Source organism: Microcaecilia unicolor, chromosome 2, assembly GCF_901765095.1.
Source record: "Microcaecilia unicolor chromosome 2, aMicUni1.1, whole genome shotgun sequence".
Lineage (NCBI taxonomy): Eukaryota > Metazoa > Chordata > Amphibia > Gymnophiona > Siphonopidae > Microcaecilia > Microcaecilia unicolor.
Window position 1 is genome coordinate 3,766,407 of NC_044032.1, and position 22,415 is coordinate 3,788,821.

The 22,415-nt window shown below is 47.1% G+C and overlaps 1 protein-coding gene and 1 long non-coding RNA gene across 2 annotated transcripts in view; one reads left to right on the forward strand and one right to left on the reverse strand.

Moving 5' to 3' along the window:
- LOC115462755 (receptor-type tyrosine-protein phosphatase kappa-like) overlaps positions 1 to 22,415 on the forward strand; it is a 230,236-nt gene that overhangs the window by 188,411 nt on the left and 19,410 nt on the right. The window contains exons 23-25 of the mRNA XM_030192735.1: positions 8,643 to 8,742; positions 13,241 to 13,320; positions 22,086 to 22,220. Coding sequence (XP_030048595.1) covers positions 8,643 to 8,742; positions 13,241 to 13,320; positions 22,086 to 22,220 — 315 coding nt within the window. The remainder of the gene's footprint in view (positions 1 to 8,642; positions 8,743 to 13,240; positions 13,321 to 22,085; positions 22,221 to 22,415) is intronic.
- The window catches only part of LOC115462757, a 32,166-nt gene continuing 29,790 nt past the window's right edge, over positions 20,040 to 22,415 (reverse strand). Inside the window, exon 3 of the long non-coding RNA XR_003940953.1 lies at positions 20,040 to 20,238. This is a non-coding gene — a long non-coding RNA (uncharacterized LOC115462757). The remainder of the gene's footprint in view (positions 20,239 to 22,415) is intronic.

Consider the following 22,415-nt stretch of genomic DNA (forward strand, 5'->3'; position numbering starts at 1 on the left):
TGGAGAATTGAACCGTGGACGTGCTATAGACGTAATCTACTTAGATTTCAGCAAGGCTTTTGACACGGTTCCCCACAGGAGGCTCTTAAATAAACTGGATGGGCTGAAGATAGGACCCAAAGTGGTGAACTGGATTAGGAACTGGTTGACGGACAGGCGCCAGAGGGTGGTAGTGAATGGAGTTCGCTCGGAGGAGGGAAAGGTGAGTAGTGGAGTGCCTCAGGGATCGGTGCTGGGGCCTATTGTGTTCAATATATTTGTGAGTGACACTGCCGAAGGGTTAGAAGGTAAAGTTTGTCTATTTGCGGATGATACTAAGATTTGTAATAGAGTGGACACCCCGGAGGGAGTGGAAAACATGAAAAAGGATCTGAAAAAGCTAGAAGAATGGTCTAAGGTTTGGCAATTAAAATTCAATGCGAAGAAATGCAAAGTGATGCACTTAGGGAGTAGAAATCCAAGAGGCGTATGTGTTAGGCGGTGAGAGTCTGCTAGGTACGGATGGGGAGAGGGATCTTGGGGTGATAGTATCTGAGGATCTGAGGTCGATGAAACAGTGTGACAAGGCGGTGGCCGTAGCTAGAAGGTTACTAGGCTGTATAGAGAGAGGTATGGCCAGCAGAAGAAAAGAGGTGTTGATGCCCCTGTACAAGTCGTTGGTGAGGCCCCACCTGGAGTATTGTGTTCAGTTTTGGAGGCCGTATCTTGCTAAGGATGTAAAAAGAATTGAAGCGGTGCAAAGAAAAGCTACGAGGATGGTATGGGATTTGCGTTACAAGACGTATGAGGAGAGACTTGCGGACCTGAACATGTATACCCTGGAGGAAAGGAGGAACAGGGGTGATATGATACAGACGTTCAAATATTTGAAAGGTATTAATCCGCAAACAAATCTTTTCCGGAGATGGGAAGGCGGTAGAACGAGAGGGCATGAAATGAGATTGAAGGGGGGCAGACTCAAGAAGAATGTCAGGAAGTATTTTTTCACGGAGAGGGTGGTGGATGCTTGGAATGCCCTCCCGCGGGAGGTGGTGGAGATGAAAACGGTAACGGAATTCCAACATGCGTGGGATAAACATAAAGGAATCCTGTGCAGAAGGAAGGGATCCTCAGGAGCTTAGCCTAGAATGGGTGGCAGAGCTGGTGGTTGGGAGGCAGGGCTAGTGCTGGGCAGACATATACGGTCTGTGCTGGGGCTGGTGGTTGGGAGGCGGGAGTAGTGCTGGGCAGACATATACGGTCTGTGCCAGAGCCGGTGGTGGGAGGCAGGGATAGTGCTGGGCAGACTTATACGGTCTGTGCCAGAGCTAGTGATGGGAGGCGGGGACAGTGCTGGGCAGACTTATACGGTCTGTGCCAGAGCTGGTGGTGGGAGGCGGGGTTGGTGGTTGGGAGGCAGGGATAGGGCTGGCCAGACTTATACGGTCTGTGCCCTGAAGAGGACAGTACAAATAAAAAAGTAGCACATATGAATTTATCTTCTTGGGCAGACTGGATGGACCGTGCAGGTCTTTTCCTGCCGTCATCTACTATGTTACTATGATTCAGCGATCTGAAGTTTGTCACAGTTGTATGAGCTCTTTTCCTCCCTGTTTAAAAAAAAAAGTGGGAGTGTTTATATTACAATTCATAGTTTGATGGAGGTAAATCGCTAAAAGGCTAAATATTATCTGTATAATGTTGGACCAGGTTAGGGAGGGATGCAGGTGCCACTGACAGCTGTCCATTCAGCCGTGATATTCAGCTTCTGTACAGATAAGCAAGCCTAAAGTAAATGGATGGTGCAGGACACAGTCACCCCAGCATTATAGGGCAATTCCATGGGCGTAGACTGGGAGGGGGGCGAGGGGGGCAATGCCCCCCCAAACGATGACGAGGCGCCGCTGCACCAGTAGTTAAAAAAAAAAAGCAGGCACGCGCTCGTCTCCGTCCGCTTCGCTTCCCTGCCCTCTCTGTCTGCGTACCACCTTCCTCTGACGTCATTTCCTTTCAGGCGGGACGCAGACAGAGAGGGCAGGGAAGCGAAGCGGACGGAGACAGCGTGTCCGTCTACCCCCTCTCTTCCTCCCTCCCTCCAGCGCAGGCAGCAAGCATGCTTCTTCAGTTTTTCTGTGTTCCTGGCAGCGGCAGCAATGTACACGCTGCCTTCGGCTCTGCCCCGAAGCCTTCTCTTGAAGTTCCTGTTCCCGCATAGGTGGGAACAGGAACTTGAAGAGAAGGCTTCCGGGGCAGCCCGAAGGCAGCGTGTACGTCGCTACCGCTGCCAGGAACACAGAAAGGTTGAAGAAGACTACTGCTTGCGCCAGAGGGAGGGAGGAAGAGAGGGGGTAAACGGAGTCCACGATCCTGGACCTTGCTGGGGGGGGAGGCAGCAGAGGGAAGATGGATGGGACTGGGAGGGGTGGGGAGCAGAGGGAATGAGCAAGAAATGGATGGGACTGGGAGAGGTCAGGCACAGCAGAGGGAAGGAGCAGAAGATGGATGGGACGGAGGGATGGTGAGCAGAGGGAAGGAACAGAAGATGGATGGGACTGGGAGGGGTGGGGAGCAGAGGGAAGGAGCAAGAGATGGATGGGACTGGAAGGGTGGGGAGCAGAGGGAAGCCTACTGGAAAGAAGACACTGCATAAAACAGAAGACACTGGGACCACAGCAAATAGAAAAACTAAATGATCAGACAACAAAGGTAGATAAAAGTATTTTATTCAGAATTTATTAATTGAAATATGTCAGCTTTTTGAAATGTGCATCTGTGATATTTTGCCTGTAAATTTCAATTCCTTCCTCCATATTAGCATATTCATTTGCATATGTATATATGCAAATGAATATGCTAATATGCTCCGCCCATCCTTTGCCCCCCCAAATGAAACAGTCAAACTACGCCTATGGGCAATTCCATAACAGGACGCCCACATTTATGTGCATAAAATTACAGAGTAGTCGCACTGTTGGGGGTAAGTGTACATTCCACACACACGTGCTAGCAAGACATGTAAATGCTCTTCTAAGGGTGTTCATAAGTGGCATAGCATGGAAATGCAAGGGGCATATACACATGTACATAAGTATTGCCATACTGGGACAGACCGAAGGTCCATCAAGTCCAGCATCCTGTTTCCAACAGTGGCCAATCCAGGTCACGAGTACCTGGCAAGATCTCAAAAAAGTACAATACATTTTATACTGCTTATTCTACAAATAAGCAGTGGATTTTCCCCAAGTCCATTTTAATAATGGTCTACGGACTTTTCCTTTAGGAAGCCACCCAAACCTCTTTTAAACCCCGCTAAGCTAACTGCTTGTACTACATTCTTTGGCAACGAATTCCAGAGTTTAATTGCATGTTGAGTGAAGAAACATTTTCTCCAATTCATTTTAAATGTACCACTTTGTAGCTTCATCACATGCCCCCTAATCCTAGTATTTTTGGAAAGAGTAAACAAAGATTCACGTCTACCCGTTCCACTCCACTCATTATTTTATAGACCTCTATCATATCTCCCCTCAGCCGTCTTTTCTACAGGCTACATAAGTACATAACTGCTGCCACACTGGGAAAGACCAAAGGTCCATCAAACCCAGCATCCTGCTTCCAACAGTGGCCAATCCAGGTCACAAGTACCTGGCAAGATCCCAAAAAAGTTCAATACATGTTATGCTGCTTATCCCAGAAATAGCAGTGGATTTTCCCCAAGTCAATTTGATAATGGTCTATGGATTTTTCCTTTAGGAAGCCACCCAGACCTTTTTTAAACCTTGCTAAGCTAACCGCCTTTACCACATTATCTGGCAATGAATTCCAGAGTTTAATTACACATTTAGTGAAGAAATATTTTCTATGATTCGTTTTAAATTTACTACTTTGTACCTTCATCACATGCCCCCTAGTCCTAGTATTTTTGGAAAGCGTAAACAGACGCTTCACATCTACCCGTTCCAGTACACTCATTATTTTATAGACCTCTATCATATCTCTCCTCAGCCGGCTTTTCTCCAAGCTGAAGAGCCCTAGCCGCTTCAGCCTTTCCTCATTGGAAAGTCGTCCTATCCCCTTTATCCTTTTCGTCGCCCTTGTCTGTACCTTTTCTAATTCCATTATATCTTTTTTGAGATGTGGTGACCAGAATTGAACACAGTATTTGAGGTGCGGTCGCACCATGGAGCGATACAAAGGCATTATAACATCCTCATTTTTGTTTTCCATTCCTTTCCTAGTTATACCTTACATTCTATTTGCTTTCTTAGCCGCCACAGCACACTGAGTAGAGGGTTTCAACGTACCAATAATGATGATGCCTAGATCCCTTTCCCGATCGGTGACTCCTAATGTGGAACCTTGCATTACATAATTTGGGTTCCTCTTTCACACATGCATCACTTTGTATGGACAGAGCAAGGGTGGGAAGTGAGCAATGATGCCACTTACTGTAAGTCAATGTGCATCTTTGCATGTTTTGCACAATCGCAGTTATGCCAGACGCATGTTAGGCCTGCCAGGTAACTAAAGGATTCTATAATGGTATCCGGGAGCTCAGACCTCATAGGATAGGCTCACACTGCACAGCATCAGGCTGGCTAAATTGAGGCTCCCTCTTATAGAACTGCCTCCCTAGTGGTGCTGAATATACATATTACGTTAAGTATCAGTTAGTCAGGGCTAACTTAGTATGGCGATTGCATCAGCTGAACATTTATCCCCCATGTTTTCTGCTCATAAAGTGACAGGAAAGTGTTTTGATGAGGCTTTGTTGAGATACTTTTCCACAGTGTTATAAACTCGCTGTCAAGGACCCATGGAACCTTTCAGCTAGTGCAGTCATACACGGCGGGAGGGAGAATAGTGTCAAGCCTCTTAAGACTTGTTAACTGTAAAGTCTCAATATCTTGAAGTATAACCTTGGCACACCAGAACAAACCTGAAGTCTCTTTGTTTTCTGAAGTTTCCTTTATTGAATAAACACAGATAATTTACTCACAGTCAGATGTTCAGAAGTGTTGCCCCAGGGCACAGAGACTCCGTAATTCTGAGAGCTGTATCAGTGGTTGGAGGTAGAAATCTCAAGAGAAGCAGCTTTATTGCAGAGGAGAGCGAATAGTTGAACAAGCAGAAGTAGCTCAGAGCTGGGTGACTGGAGAGTGCAATATCTCATTAGGAAGATATATTCAAGGTAAAAAACCAAGTTCGTTCCAGGGAGTTTTAGCAGGACAAGTGCTGTCTGAAGCAAGATGGAGAATGCCTCATGACGAGGGGGAGGGAGAGGCTAAGAAGGGCTCACAAAGGCCCAGGGAGTAGGGGGTAAATAGACCAATGGGGACAGAGCCTGCCATCGGGTAGCAGGGGTGGTCCTAGAGGACAGCCTTCGATTGGAGAGAAAGGTCGTACCTGGCTGACCTCTCAGGACAGAGATAGTAAGAATGACCAGGAAATGATAGCAGGTAGACAAAGGAGCCAAGCTTGACTGAGAGAGGAGGTCTGGGCAGCCGCACCAGTGGTAACAGTTCTTATACAGACTGACAAGTGTGGCTGCATTGCCTGTGAACTACATTACACACAATGCATTGCTCACGTATCTTTGCAGTGGGAACTGCAGCAATGAAGATCCTTAGAAGTGAGAATGACAGTAAAGGCATTAAACACATTTTAGGGTCACATTATAAACTAGTGCAAGGCTGTCAAAGGACAGAAGAAATAGATGGAATTCATTGCCAGAGAATGTGTTAAAGGCGGTTAGCTTAGCGGAGTTTTTAAAGGAAAAGTCCATAGACCATTATTAAATGGACTTGGGGAAAATCCACTATTTCCGGGATAAGCAGTATAGAATGGTTTGTACTTTTTGGGGATCTTGCCAGGTATTTGTGACCTGGATTGGCCACTGTTGGAAACAGGATGCTGGGCTTGATGGACCTTTGGTCTTTCCCAGTATGGCAATACTTATATACTTTCACGCCTTACAAACACACAACTGGTGCTGAAGTTTAAATCTGGCTCAGCTCCAAGCATAAATGCCCCAGTCATCCAAGACTTGCCCTCAGGACAGCAGAGTTGGTATTGATAACATAGGCAACTGTGACCAGGGGCACAGCCACACTTTGGCGGGAGGGGGGTCCAGAGCCCCCCCCCCAGCGCCGCCTATCCCCCCTGCCATTTTTAAATCCCCCCCCCCGCCATTTTTGACCTCCCCGCCACCACCACCACCTTTGACCCCCCCCCCCCCCAGCGCCAACCCTTTCGATCTCCTCTCCTCCCCCGCCACCACCGTCAGGTACCTTTGCTGGCGGGGGTTGGGTCCTCTTCTCCGGCGCGGCCGCGTTGCTGATCTGCCCTTGCAGATCAGCAATGCAGCCACCCCGGAGAAGAGGACTTTGGCTGATGGGGGGTTGGGGACCCCCGCCAGCAAAGGTACCCAATAGCGGCAGTGGCGGGTTGGTGGCGGGGGGGCCAGGGCCAAATCTACGGGGGCCCATGCCCCTGTGGCCCCACGTAGCTACGCCACTGACTGTGACACCCTGATCCAGTCCCTTTTCCACCCAAAACCCATATTAATAATAACAACGCGTACACTTGTTAATTTTTTGGGAACAACTTGGTCGTAGCTTTATTAGAAAGACATGACTGTATTTAACACAAACAGCCCAAACAGGATACCCGAGCCAAAACTGTAAGCTCTTAAAGCACCCAGTCCGCCGCCATAAGCAAGACTGACCAATGCGTTAGATGCTGTACCCAGGACGCACCCGCCATGAATCAAGATGCATCCAACTCAGGTACAGTGAACCCATCTGCACCAAACCATACCTTGATGGATAGCGCTACTCCAATCACCCAGGCACAGGTATTCCCGCCACCAGCCTGGGATATTTAAGAATAACTTGCCCCAGGCAACCCCCCACCATTAGCTGCGGCCAGTTGTGGCTAAGTGAAAGGTTCCCGAACGTCCCCTGATGAGCAGGTGATTGCCTATATCAGGCAGATGTAACCCATCTTCCAATAAGATTCCCTGCACAGCACCTGTGCCCAAGAATTATGTTGTATCTGCCAATCCATGATCTGAGACGCCCAAGAGGCAATGTTAGCTTACATTCTTAGATTCCCTCGCCTACAGCTAAAGGTGCTGATAATGCTGGTGAGGGAATAGGTTGGATCGGACCATCGAGGAGTATGTACACAGCTGAATTGCCCCAGTTCAGATCTTTCAGTTCCCTTTTATGTGACTGTGATCTTGCAACCTGACAAAAGACAAAGGCGATAAGGTTCAACCATTTGGAAATGAGACCTAGATGCCAGCTGGACCCTTGCATCTCAGGAACCCCGGTGGACGTGTATGGGACTGTATGTCACTTGCAGGCTTATTTTCGAAAGAGAAGGACGCCCATCTTTCGACACAAATCGCAAGATGGGCGTCCTTCTCACAGGGTTGCCCAAATCGGCATAATTGAAAGCCGATTTTGGGCATCCTCAACTGCTTTCCGTCACGGGGACGACCAAAGTTCCTGGTGGGAGGGGGTCGGAGGCGTAGCGAATGCGGGACTTGGGCGTGCCTAACACATGGGCGTCCTTGACCGATAATGGAAAAAAGAAGGGTGTCCCTGACGAACACTTGGACGACTTTACCTGGTCCTTTTTTTCTTACAACCAAGCCACAAAAATGTGCCCTAATTGTCCAGATGACCACCGGAGGAAATCGGGGATGACCTCCCCTTACTCCCTCAGTGGTCACTAACGCCCTCCCACCCTCAAAAAAAAACTTTAAAAAAGATACTTTGCCAGCTTCAAATGTCATACCCAGCTCCATGACAGCAGTATGCAGGTCCCTGGAGCAGGTTTTAGTGGGTGCAGTGCACTTCAGGCAGGCGGACCCAGGCCCATCCCCCTCCCTACCTGTTACACTTGTGGTGGTAAATGTGAGCCCTCCAAAACCCACCCGAAAACCACTGTACCCACATGTAGGTGCCCCCCTTCATCCCTAAGGGCTATGGTAGTGGTGTACAGTTGTGGGGAGTGGGTTTTGGGGGGGTGTGATCAGCACCCAAGGTAAGGGAGCTATGCACCTGGGAGCAATTTCTGAAGTCCACTGCAGTGCCCCCTAGGGTGGCCGGTTGGTGTCCTGGCATGTGAGGAGGACCAGTGCACTACGAATGCTGGCTCCTCCCACGACCAAATGGCTTTGATTTGGTCGTTTCTGAGATGGGCGTCTTCGGTTTCCATTATCGCCGAAAATCGGGGACGGCCATCTCTAAGGATGACCATCTCTAAGGTCGACCTAAATTTCGCAACTTGGGCATCCTCAACCATATTATCGAAACTTAACCCTCCATTGCCCCAGGTACAAAATAAGTACCTGTATATAATATGTAAACCACTTTGATTGTAATCACAGAAAGGTGATATATCAATTTCAGCATAAGGTATGGAGAGCTGGTGTTTTACTGGAATTGCATAAAAGGAACTTTATAACCCACACTGAGCCTCTGTTTGTTCAACTTTACATCGGAGAAGTGGCTGAATGCTCACCCCTGAAATAATACGCATGTAATGATAAAACATTAGGGATCCTGGTTGAATTAACAGAGCTATATAACCACAAACGATCATTTCTGTTTTCAATTTTTGTTGGTCTTACTCTTTCCCCTTTCTCATAGGCACTGGAGAAATATTCAGAAATACATCAATTACACATCTGCCAAGAGGCTAAAAAGCCAAGTAATATAACCAAGAACCGCAACCAGGAGATCCTGCCAGGTAAGGTACTGCACTGCAGAATGCATGCCTAAAACCATTTTGTCCCCTTTACAGTAAAGCAGGGGTTCCCAAACTTTTTCAGTTCATGACACCCTTATTGTCTGAGCAATTTTTCACTGCACCCCTCCCCCCCCCCCGGGTCTCCTCACCCCCTCCTGGTCACGTGGGTCTCCTCACCCCCTCCTGGTCACGTGGGTCTCCGCACCCCCCGGCCACATAGATCTCCTTTTCCCTGCAGCCCCTCTCCTCCCATAAATCCAGCACACTTCTGCCTTCCCCACATCCAGCATCGCTAGCTACCTTCCTTCCTGCAGGTCCAGGATCACTGCTGCATCCTTCTCCTTTCCTTCCGCTGCCGCTGCAGTGCTTGCAGCTTACGTTTTGGGGCCGTCAGTGATTCACAAGATGGGTGGGCAGAAGAACCTCACCCCGTCCCACGGGTGATTTGGTCTCTCCTTCTCTTGCCTGCAGTGCCATATGGTCTCTCAAACATCCCCCCTCTCCTGTATACCTTTTAAGTAGCAGATGTTGAACCAGCAGCGAGCAGCAACTAATACACACTGCTTACGTTGGCCCCACAGCCTTCCCTTTGATGCAACTCCCTGTTTCCGCCTAGGCAGAAATACATCAGAGGGAAGGCTGGGGGGTCACTGCTCACTGCAGGCGAAGATCTGCTACTTACAAGGTATGCAGGAGGGACACTTGTTGGGAGTTTTCGGCTGGTGGGGCTGGCGCTTGGGGATCCCTGCCAGCCACATCATAGGTATGCTGCTACTGGGTGGGCCTGAACCCAAAGTGGGTGGGCATGGGCCCACCCAAGCCCACCCTTGGCTACGCCACTGCCTCTACTACTCTCACACTCTATAGTGTTATACAAGATTGTTTTCTTCTCCGGAGTAGCCCCCACACTCTGGAACGCACTGCCTGAAAGGATCCGCTTAAAGGAAGACTGTCTGTACTTCAGGAAGCAGGTGAAAGCTTGGCTCTTCAACCAGGCCTTTAATGGAAGAAATAACTAACTTGTTAGTCTCACTCACACACACAAGGAGTGACTCGGGCTGCACATACTGCAGCGGGACATGTTTATCCACTCCTACCCTAGCTGAGATAATATTTAACCATCTCTCTGACCTCATGTGCAACTTTCTTTAAATTAATCACCTTACTCTCTTTAAATTAATCACCTTACTCTCTTACCTATCTATATGTTACATTTTTGCTTTACCCTTCACTATCAATTAAAATGTTCTATTACATATTGTGTTGACATTGTAAGTAGTATACTATTGGGCTCATTTTCAAAAGAGAAAAATGTCCAAAAAGTGGCATACGTCTGCATTTGGACGTTTATCTCACAAAAATGTCCACATCAGCATTTTCAAAACATATTTTTAGACGTTTTCTCTGAAGTCCGCCAGAAGTGCGTCCAAATCTCAAGGGGGAGTGCCAGGAGCGTGTTCAGGGCGGAACTTGGGTGTTCTTAAGGCTTAGATGTTTTTCAGCCATAATGGAACAAGACAAAACCGTCCAGGACTAAAACTTAGATATTTTGAGCTAGACCTGTTTTTATTACGAATAAGGCACAAAAAGGTGCCCTAAATAGCCAGATGACCACTGGAGAGAATCAAGAATGACCTCCCCTTTTTCCCTCAGTGGTCACTAACCCCCTTCCACCCCCCAAAAAAATGTGATGAAAAACATTACTTACCAACCTCTATGCCAATCTCAGGTCCATTAGAACAGCTTGCAGGTCCCTGGAGTAGTCTAGTGTTGGGTACAGTGCACTGCAGAGAGGTGGACCCAGGCTCCTACCTCCCCCTACCTATTACACTTGGGGGGGAAACTATGACCCCTTCAAAACTCACCAGAAACCTACTGAACCCACATATAGGTGCCCCCTTCACCTGTAAGGGCTATGGTAGTGGTGTACAGTTGGGGGTAGTGGGTTTTGGGGGGCTAAGCACACAAGGTAAGGGAGCAATGGTGAGATGTGTACCTGGGAGCTTTTTATGAAGTCTACTGCAGTGCCCCCTAGGGTGTCCTATTGCTGTCCTGGGATGTCAGGGGGACCAGTCTACTAAAAATACTGGCTCCTCCTATATCCCAATGGCTTGATTTTGTGCATTTTGCACGTTCACGTTTTATTTTTTTCGAAAATGGACCAAAAAAACAAAACATCCAAATCACAAAACGTTATTCAGAAAACAAAAGATATACTTTTTTTTTTTTTTTTTTAAACTGACCTTCTTTGCTATTCAGATTTCGGTCGGTTTTTTTTTTCAAAACATCCAAAGTCGGACTTAGACATATCAAAAATGCCCTTCTATGCCATACTTTGTATTGTTATTTTAATATTTTTACTGTTTTCATTGCCTATTGCTCATGTTTAATCTATTCTTACTGTATACTGCCTTGAATGAATCCCTTCAAAAAGGCGGTAAATAAATCCTAATAAACATTGAACTGAGCCCTTTTCTCTGAAGTGCCTAGGAACTTAGTTAAATAGCCTCCACTCCTTAGATAGGACAAACCTTCACCATAATCTTAGTCCTGTCCTCCACCCCCATGTGGTAACTGTAAAATCCATGAATACAATCCTTAAGATAGGTATCTTCTGGCATCTCTTTTTGAGCTGCCAGGTCCAACTTTTCTAGCAGCAGGGCACTGGTTCCGTTCTTCTTCTGGCCCCTGTTCTATCTGCTTTTAAAAGAGGCACTAAACCTCTTTCCAGGGTTGCCATATAAAAAAAAAATTCCCACCCAAAACAGCCCAAAACTCGCCCAAAAACCGCACACACCCCACCCCCGACGGCATCACCCCCGCCCCTTCCGTCATCACCCCCGCCGTCATCAACCCCGCCCCTTCCGTCATCACCCCCGCCGTCATCAGCCCCACCCCTTCCGTCATCACCCCGCCCAATACGTCATCAAACCCCGCCCAAAATGTCACAAACCCCACCTCTGTTACCATTAGCCCCACCCCCCGCCGGCTGAAAAAAACCGCCCCAAAACCCGCCCAAAAAATCCAAAACCAGCCCAAAAAACTGCAACCCGCCGCGGGCAAAAGTTTCCCGCGGCGGGTTGCGGAAAACCGCCCATCTGGCAACCCTGCCTCTCACCCTACCTAACTCCCCACCTATAGGGAGCTGGGTTCTTTCTTAAAAGGGCAATGACCCCCCTCCTTCCGTGACAGGTCCCATATCTGAGAATTCTTAAAGGGGGAATGCTGCGTATGCCTTGTAGCGCTATAGAAATGCTAAATAGTAGTAGTAGTAGTAGTAGGAATGTCATTCCTTTCATCTACTGTATTCTAGGCTTGGCATGGAACAAAAGGCTGCAGAGCTCCCTCCTGTGGCCACTCTGAGATAGGACACCACTGGTGTCTATCACAGCATTCAGATTCTTCAATTGACTAACCCCAAATTAACAAATGATTTTTCTGTCTTGTGTGGACAGCTAAGCCTCTGTAGTCTGTGTTGATTGTGGCATGAACCTCCACATTCTCCCATGAACCTGTGGGGATTGGCTGAAGGCACTGCCCCTAGGAGGGCACTCTTTGTTTGTGTGTGTTCAGGGTATGTAGAGCCTGGACTCTTGGGTCAGTTTTAATAAGTAAAGGAAAATGTGCTGGTACCACCAAGTAACCCCCCCCCCCCCCCCCCCCCCAGAAAACAGCCCTGGCAGTTCTCTGTGTGGCCAGATATGTAGAGTCATATCCAGGGCTGCCAAGAGGGGGGGCAGGGGGGGACAAAATTCCCAGCCCCCCCGCAGTCCCCTCCATCCACCCCCCTCCGTCCACCGGGCTGGGCCCCCCTGAATTCAAATCATAGCGCCTTACCTCAACCTCTCTCCGTGTGAAAGAAGCGCAGCAGCGGCAGTCTGCAGATCACCTCCCTTCAGGCCTTCCTTCCCTGTGTCCCTCCCTCATCTGACATAACTTGTGCGAGGGCGGGACACGGAGGAAAGGCCCGAAGGGAGGCGATCTGCAGACTGCCGCTGCTGCACTTCTTTCACATGGAGCGAGGTTGAGGTGAGGCGCTATGATTTGAATTCAGGGGGGCCGGGCTCGGTGGTGGACGGAGGGGGGTGGCGGGGCCCCAGGGGTGGTTTTGCCCCGGGCCCGGCCCAGCCTCTCGGCAGCCCTGGTCATATCATTAAACCAATCAGGGAAGTTGCTGATGGACTGGTGGTGTGTCAGTGGCCTGCTATTTATCCGTGTACCTCTTGAAAATGTAAGGTATATGTGTACATCTAATACATGCCCCTGGTTCAGCTCTTTGTTATGCAGCCAAGTTTCTACACTTTTTGAGATTATCTGAAAATCCACTGATCCGCACATGGTTGACTTGCTCAGGTTAATCCTTTGAAAATGTGCCCCCTATCTGTTCCCAAATATACCAGTGATTTGCATGCTTACCATTTCCAGGAACCCATGTCTAAACGTACATGAAATAAATGATTGTGCTTACATTATACATTAACCTCTTTCTTTTCCTCAGCGGACGTTAGCCGCCCAATTCTGATGTCGATCCTTGGCAGAGACGGGTCTCCTGGTTATATCAATGCTGTGTTTGCAAATGTAAGACTGCAAAACTTGGTTAATCATGATTTGGGGGAGGGAAGATATCTAATATAATAATTCGCACCTCCAACGTTCTGAAGCTGACTCCGTGGCAGTGTGGCAGTGAAGCCGTGTAGTGTTCGTAGGGTTCGTAATAGCACTCCCGATCACTGCCCCGCCCTCGAGGGAACTCTGTATAGTTGCCAGGGAAAGAAACGCGACGTCAGAAGGAGAAGGGACCAACCACAGGCAATCGCAATCGCTCTCAGTTTCTGCAAACAGGAAATGAGGGCGGGACCAGAGGAACAGCTGAAACCACAGCCTGTCTGAAGCGGCGTCTGTACTTGCTGCACTTCAGTGTTGGCGGCCGAGCAGGAGGTAAAACTTTTTAAACAGCACCTGTCCTCCTTGCACTCGCAGGCCACAGACACAGACGGAGGGAGGCGCTGGGTGGCGGAAATCGGAGGAGAGGGGGGCGCGGGTCCTGAGACGAGAGAGAGAGGGGGGAGGAGAAAGGGAGGAGGGGGGGTCAGAGGAGGAGGGGGGTCGGAAGGGGGAGGAGGAGGGGGGTTGGGAGGGAGAAGAGGGGGTGGGGGAGGGAGGACGGGGTGGGGTGTGATGGGGAGGGGTGAGGGGAACAGGAGGGGGCCCTGGAACCTTGCTAGCGCCCGTTTCCTTTCTGTTCGAAACGGGCCTCGTTTGCTAGTTATAAAATGATACAATAAACACCGAGAGACGTTTGGAGGGTAATTTTCCAACAGGCCACCTAGGTAGGAAGTTCAAGTACCTATTCTGGGGCTGTGTGTCTTTATAAAATTTATTCACAATTTATTTTTGGTTGAGTATTCTCGTATTGTCTATGGTGAAGTGGATCTCAGTTTGGTTCTACTTTTATATTGCACATAACCCTTTGGTAATTTTATGAAAGTCTTTTTCTGTGAGTAAAACAGGATTTACCCACACACACAAAAAAGATTATACTTGATTATCTGCTTTGTGTTGGAGCCACAGTGTGTTTCTTTTATGGTCCAGCAGTCTCCCCCTCCTCCTTTGGACTTCCAACCTCTGGTACCATGAGCTTTCATTCACAAAGACCTGGCTTTTTCCCTGCTCTTATATCCCCTCCCAACTTGGCTTAGCCACTGCAGTGATAGTTCCTGGCCAGAGGTGACAAACTGTGACTTTCAAGCCAAACCACCACAAGGGTGGAGGTACACAAATTCCTACGAAAAGTAGAATCTGAGGAAAGGGGGAGTAGGAGGAGTAGGCTCTTGAACAACACCAGTAGGCGACGTAGATAGGAACAATCTCTTTATTTAAATATACACTCGACTCAACACAGCCGTGTTTCGGCGCTACAGACGCCTTCTTCAGGAGTCTTGTGATATATAGATATACGAATATTAAGCTCAAAGAGAATGAAAGCAAGGCTTCTGCTACAATTGTAATCCACTGCCGATGCAGGAAAAAAGCTCAGCGTATTCAATTTTTTTTTTTTTTTACTTCACAGAAGTGCAATTGAATACACTGAGCTTTTTTCCTGCATCGGCAGTGGATTACAATTGTAGCAGAAGCCTTGCTTTCATTCTCTTTGAGCTTAATATTCGTATATCTATATATCACAAGACTCCTGAAGAAGGCGTCTGTAGCACCGAAACACGGCTGTGTTGAGTCGAGTGTATATTTAAATAAAGAGATTGTTCCTATCTACGTCGCCTACTGGTGTTGTTCAAGAGCCTACTCCTCCTACTCCCCCTTTCCTCAGAACAAACTGTGACTTTCTCCAGACACTAGTTCTGGCCACTGGGTGTCGCTATTGAGTGATGACTGAGAGTTCCCCCTTTAGGAGGGCTGTGAACGCTGCCACCACAGCATCGGTCAGCCAGGGCAGCAGAAGCCACTGAGCCACCAGACCAAGCCTGTAGTTACAGTTTTAAGTGGTTAGAATTATGCTCTCACCTGTACCTAATTTTTAAAAATCTTGTATAAACAAAGAGTTGAACATAAGAAGAGCCTTTAACTCTGTGGGATCTGACTCAGGGGTAGCTGCAGCAGTATATTTTGGGATTGGTAGTTCTATTCAAGAGTCTTTCTCCCCAGAATGTATTCTCCTCCTGCACCAAGCGAGAGGCCATTCATTTCAATCTTAACTCCTTAATAAGCTTAGGAGCAGTGGCCCTAGTGCCCAGTCGTGAATGAGGTGGTTACTCCATTTATTTTGTAGTGCCAAAGAGAGGAGGTTCCTACCGCCCACTTCTCAACCTCAAGGAATTCAACTGATTTCTACAGGTCAAGCATTTCCAGTTGGAGACCTTGCACTTGGTGATAGTTAGGGTTACCATATTTTGTCCCCCAAAAAGGGGGATACATGCCCCGCCCCCTGTCACACCCTCGCTCCGCCCCCTGTCACATTTCCCCTCCCCCGTCACATACCCCGTCGCCTCCCCTCCCCGTAACCCCCCTCCCCTTACCTTACCTTACTACTGCCCTGGTGGTCTAGTGACCTCTTCGGGACAGGAAAGAGCCCCCTCTTTCCTGCTCAGAGCGCTGCCCTGCATGCATCCTTTCTGTTGCTGATCCTCAGCGCCGTCAAAATGGCCGCCGAGAGCTGAAGTCTCGCTAGTTCACTTCAACTCTCGGCGGCCATTTTGAATCGGCTCCGAGGATCAGCAACAGGAAGGATGCATGCAGGGCAGCGCTCCGGGCAGGAAAGAAGGGGCTCTTTCCTGTCCCGAAGGTGGAAGAGGTCACAAGACCACCAGGGCACTAGTAAGTAAGGGGAGGGAAGGCTAGCAATCTGCCCGTTTGTCCAGAAATCCGAACAAACGGGCAGATTGGCAAAACCCGTCCGGTTGCCCGGACATGCCCTCAAAAAGAGGACATGTCCGGGTAAATCCGGACATATGGTAACCCTAGTGATAGTGGCTGTTCAGCCAGTTGAGTTCCTCACATTGTTGGGTCTCAAGGCAGCTTACCTCCATATTCCAATTTGGCCTCCACATCAACGCTTCTTGTGCTTTGCAGTGTTGGGAAAGCACTTTCAGTTACAAGCAACACTATTCAGTCTTTCAAAAGCTCCCAGAACCTTTTCCAAGGTCATGGTGGTAGTAGCGGCCTTCCTGTAGAAAGAAGGTATCAGAATGCATCGCTATCTGTACAATTGGTTGATCAGAGCCTCCTTTGTTCAGGAGAGCCATCAAGTCACTACTAGGGTCATTCATCTCTTGCAGTCGCTTAGTTGGGTAATCAATTTTGCAAAAACCCAATTGGTTTCCATGCAGACTTTGGAATATTTGGGAGTTTGATTTGAATGTCTCAAGGGAAAGTGTTTCTGCTGGATCACAGGAGGGAAAAGATCCAGAGCCAGATATGCAAGCTGTTGCAAATGCCTAGCCCTTGTACCTGGGATTATGTCCAAGTTTTGGGGTCCATGGCGGTGACTATCAGTGCGATTCCTTGGGCCAGAACTCACATGCATTCTGTTCAGCAGTCCCTATTATCTTGCTGGTCTCCCATGTCTCTGGACTACAATCTTTGCCTCTTTTGGACTTCTCAAGTGAGGAACAGCATGTTATGATGGCTTCAAATTGTCAATCTCCTTCAAGGAACATCGCTGGCTATTCTACCTTGGATAGTTGTAGTCGCAAACACAAACCTATCCGGCTGGGATGCACACTATTTCAGTCACTATGCTCAGGGCCTTTGGAACAAAACAGAGTCACTTTGGCCCATCAATCGCATGGAACTCAGGGCAGTTTGCAAGGCACTGCTAGCTTTTCTTCTAGTTCTGAAGGACAAACCAGTCCAAATTCTGTCGGAAAATATTATGACAGTAGCCTACATAAAACAGATAGGGGGGCATGCGCAGTGCTCCATTAGGGATGGAGTCTCAGATGATGATTCACTAGGCAGAACGGCATTTGCTTCAAATATCAGCAGTGCACATAGTGGGATCTCTGAATGTTCAGGTGGAATTCCCTGGATCCAGGGGAATGGGGGCTCTTCACTGTGATCACATAGAGGTGGGGTACTCCAGTCTTGGACCTCATGGCCTTCTTGGTACAATGCAAAGGTATCAGTGTTCTTCAGCAGAAGAAAAGAGCATGGTTTGGAGGGAATAGAGGCTTTCCTTCAGCCTTGGCCCATGGCAAGTCTGATCAATGTATTTCCCCCATGGCCAATGATAGGGCAGGTGCTCCACAGGATTCTTCCTATCCAAGCCAGGTAATTCTCGTAGTTCAAGACTGGCCCGAACGACAGTGGTATGCGGATCTGATTTGTCTGTTGGTGGACAAGCCATTTCAGCTTCCAGTTTGTCAAGGGCTTTTTGCTCAAGGAATGATCAAGTTGGAGGATCTGTCCCCCCCTTTGGTCTTATGGCTTGGCTCTTGAGAGGTCAAGACTAAGGAAGAAGGATTACTCTGAAGAGGTCATTGCTACTTTGCTTCAGGCGAGGAAATGTTTGACATCTTTGGCATATGCTAGGGTCTGGATACTTTTTGAAGCATAGTGTGCAGAAAGAAAGATCTTCTTTTCATTCTTCTGTGGCTCACATTCTAGCCTTATAGGATGGTCTTAAGAAAGGTCTGGCCTATAATTCTCTCAGAGTTCATGTAGCTGCTTTAGCCTGTTTCTGGGGACAGCTTCAGAATACTCCTCTTGCCACTCATCCTGACGTTATGCGCTTTTTAAAAGGGGTCAATCATCTTAAGCCTCCCATTTGTCCTCCTTGTCTGAAATGGAATCTTATTCTGGTCCTTTGGGCTTTGAAGATGTATCTCTTTGAGCCTCTTAAAAAGGCTACTTTGAAGGATCTTACATTGAAGTCTGTATTTCTGGTGGTGATTTCTTCCACCCACAGGATTTCTGAGCTTCAGGCCTTAACCTGTAGAGATCCATTCCTTCTTGTCTCAGAGTCCGGGGAAACCATTCGCATTGTCCCATCCTTTCTTCCTAAGGTGGTTTCTTTCTTTCACCTAAACTAACCATTGTTTCTTCCATCCTTTCAGAAGGAAGATTATGAGAAGGACTTTCATTTACAGCACTTGCTGGATGTTTACCATATTCTTCTTCAGTAGCTTCTGGTCACCAATGATTTTCGAAGGTTGGATCACCTCTTTATCCTGATGACGGGCTTGATTAAGGCTATTTCTTTCTGGATTAATGAAGTCATTTCTTTAGCTTACATTATTTCTGGAAAACAAACTTTAGTTTCACTCAGAGATCATTCTACCAGAGCTCTTTTTACCTCATGGGCAGAATCACATGCATATTCTGTTGTGGAAATTTGCAGTTCAGCTACATGATCCTCCTTACATACGTTTTCCAAGTATTATTGTTTAGACATTGTGGCTTGGTCAGAAGCATCCTTCGGAGCATCGGTGATCTCTGTGGGTGATTCTGTTTCCCACTCTACTTGAGGACTGCTTTGCTACATTGCATAAGTTCCTGAATTCACCTGCTGCTGATGACAAGGAAGGAAAAATTATGTCTTACCTTATAGTTCTCTTTCCTTTAGTCACAGCAGATGAATCCAGGATCCTGTTCTCATGCTGTGGTTTCATGCTGTTTTTTGTCTGTGTCTCAGTTTAGCTTTGTTGCTGCAACTTCCAATTTTCTCAGTATGTTTATATCACAGTCTTGTTATGCCTGATTCCTGTGAGGAAGGATGTCAGAAAGTAAAGATGACTGTTCACTTTTGTTTCTTTTTCCAAAAGTTTGTTCATTTGCTTTATCATGCGGCTGTATGCGGTATCTTCCATCTTAAGTAGAGGAGTGTGGTAACCGTGTTAGTCCACTCTTAAGGTTATCAATAGAAATCAAACCAAATAAAACATGGAAAAGAAAATAAGATGATACCTTTTTTATTGGACATAACTTAATACATTTCTTGATTAGCTTTCGAAGGTTGCCCTTCTTCTACATGGAATCTTGCTAGTCTTTGAGATTCTACTTGGAATGTTGCTACTCTTTGGGGTTCTACATGGAATCTTGCTACTCTTTGGGATTCTACATGGAATGTTGCTACTCTTTGGGGTTCTACTTGTTAAATAGAGAGGTGTGGTAGCCGTGTTAGTCCACTCTTAAGGTTATCAATAGAAATCAAACAAAATAAAACATGGAAAAGAAAATAAGATGATACCTTTTTTATTGGACATAACTTAATACATTTCTTGATTAGCTTTCGAAGGTTGCCCTTCTTCTACATGGAATCTTGCTAGTCTTTGAGATTCTACTTGGAATGTTGCTACTCTTTGGGGTTCTACATGGAATCTTGCTACTCTTTGGGATTCTACATGGAATGTTGCTACTCTTTGGGGTTCTACTTGTTAAATAGAGAGGTGTGGTAGCCGTGTTAGTCCACTCTTAAGGTTATCAATAGAAATCAAACAAAATAAAACATGGAAAAGAAAATAAGATGATACCTTTTTTATTGGACATAACTTAATACATTTCTTGATTAGCTTTCGAAGGTTGCCCTTCTTCTACATGGAATCTTGCTAGTCTTTGAGATTCTACTTGGAATGTTGCTACTCTTTGGGGTTCTACATGGAATGTTGCTACTCTTTGGGGTTCTACATGTTAAATAGAGAGGTGTGGTAGCCGTGTTAGTCCACTCTTAAAGGTTATCAATAGAAATCAAACAAAATAAAACATGGAAAAGAAAATAAGATGATACCTTTTTTATTGGACATAACTTAATACATTTCTTGATTAGCTTTCGAAGGTTGCCCTTCTTCGTCAGATCGGAAATAAGCAAATGTCTGTGAGGAAGGAGAAAGCTGTATTTATCCTATTTCTTCTGCTTTTGTACGAGTGATACTGACTAACCAGGCTGCATACCCAGTCCTATATGACAGAGTTCAGGGTTGTCCTGTATCTTCACTTGCTGGTAGATGGTCATAACCCATAAGTTCCTGGATTCATCTGCTGTGACTAAAGGAAATAAAATTATTAGGGAAGACATAATTTTTCCTTCACGACCATTATTTTCTGCTGATAAGCTTCTCCTCTGTCAAACAGATTAGGCTTGATGATTCTAAATCAAAGATATTTTATGTGGAAGGGGTAAGATTATGGAATGCGCTTCCAGAAGGCTTGCAAAAAGTGAACAACTTACAGTTTCATAAACTATTAAGGTACATTTGTTTCAAGAAGTCTTTTAGATTTTTGGTGTCTATATTTTTAAAGCAAATGTTTGGCGAGTTATAATAAACTATGGTTTTATTTTGTTTTGTGGATGTTTTTATTTTGTTTTTGGTATTTTAAAATTTGTTATTATGAATGTAACTTTCCAGCTTATTTTCGAAAGAGATCGCCGGCCATCTTCTGACACAAATCGGGAGATGGCCGGCCATCTCCTGAACCCGGCCAAATCGGTATAATGGAAAGCCAATTTTGGCCGGTGCCAACTGCTTGCCATAGCAGAGCCGGCCAAACTTCAAGGGGGCGTTTCGGCAGGGTACAAAAGGAGGGACGGGGGTGTGGTTACCAGATGGCCGGCTTCGGCCGATAATGGAAAAAAGATGGCCGGCTCTGACGAGCATTTCGCCGGCTTCACTTGGTCCATTTATTTTTAGGACCAAGCTTCAAATAAGTGCCCCAATTGACCAGAGGACCACCAGAGGGAATCGGGGATCACCTCCCCTTGCTCCCCCAGTGATCACCAACCCCCTCCCACCCAAAAAAAATGTTTTGCCAGCCTGATATGTCATACCCAGCTATCTGACAGTAGTATGCAGGTCCCTGGAGCAGTTTTTAGTGGGTGCAGTGCACTTCAGGCAGGAGGACCCAGGCCCATCCCCCCCTACCTGTTACACTTGTGGTGGTAAATGGGACCCCTCCACCCCCCCCCCCAAAACCCACTGTACCCACATGTAGGTGCCCCCTTTCACCCCTTAGGGCTATGGTAGTGGTGTAGAGTTGTGCAGAGTGGGTTTGGGGGGGAGGGATTTGGGGGGCTCAGCACCCAAGGTAAGGGAGCTATGCACCTGGGAGCAATTTTTGAAGTCCACTGCAGTACCCCCTAGGGTGCCCGGTTGGTGTCCTGGCATGTGAGGGGGACCAGTGCACTACAAATGCTGGCTCCTCCCACGACCAAATGGCTTGGATTTGGCCGGGTTTGAGATGGCCGACTTCAGTTTCCATTATCGCCGGAAACCGATGCCGGCCATCTCATACCCAGCCATCTCTGACATTTGTCCGGCCCCAACCGTATTAGCGAAACAAAAGATGGCCGGCCATCTTTTTCGATAATACGGTCGGGGACAGCTCTTTACGGCGTCAGCCATATAGATGGCCGCCCATCTATTTGGCCGGCGCCATTCGATTATACCCTTCTTTGTGAACCACCTAGTACTGTGGATAGTGAAGTATGGAACCCATTAAATAAATAAATAAGGATCTATCCTGTCACCTTACACCTTGTTTTGTCAAAACTGACCCAGTCACCTCACTGCTGCCCTGCACGCTCTCTCTCCAGTGTTCAAGGCTTTGTTTGGAGGAAGTAGAAGAAACAGGAAATAAATGTATTTTTTTATAGAGTATATTTTTTAAAAACCTGAGCACTGAAGAGACAAGGGAGAGATAGGTATTCTGTATCTTCGGTTAGTTTTAAGAGAAAGGAGTTAATGCGATGGGGAGGGACTGTGATAGGGGCCTTCCTTAATATCCCTCATAAGTAGTGATAACGTGTGATAGAGGGTGTGAGGAGAAACATGAGAATGCAGACAGGAAGAACAAGGTGGTATTGAAGCTGTTATAATGAATCTTCTCTCTCTTAGTCATATGCAGAAGAAGATAAATTCATCATCACGCAGTTACCCCTGAAGGAAACTGTACCTGATTTCTGGGCTCTGGTTTATGATTATAACTGCTCTGCTGTAGTTCTTATGAACAAGATGCAGGAGCTGAATGAGGTGAGCTCTGATGACTTGTGACGTTCTCTCTCTAACTCCCCCTGAACTCAGCACCGATAGACCCTCACAAAGCACAGGGCCACTGATCTAGCTTTTCTTCACAGTCTCACACAGTCTTCCTCTGCTCCTCTTCTCTGTCAGATTTTTCTCCTCCATTGAACCTCACGAAATGAAGCACTGCTACAAAGAATTTTC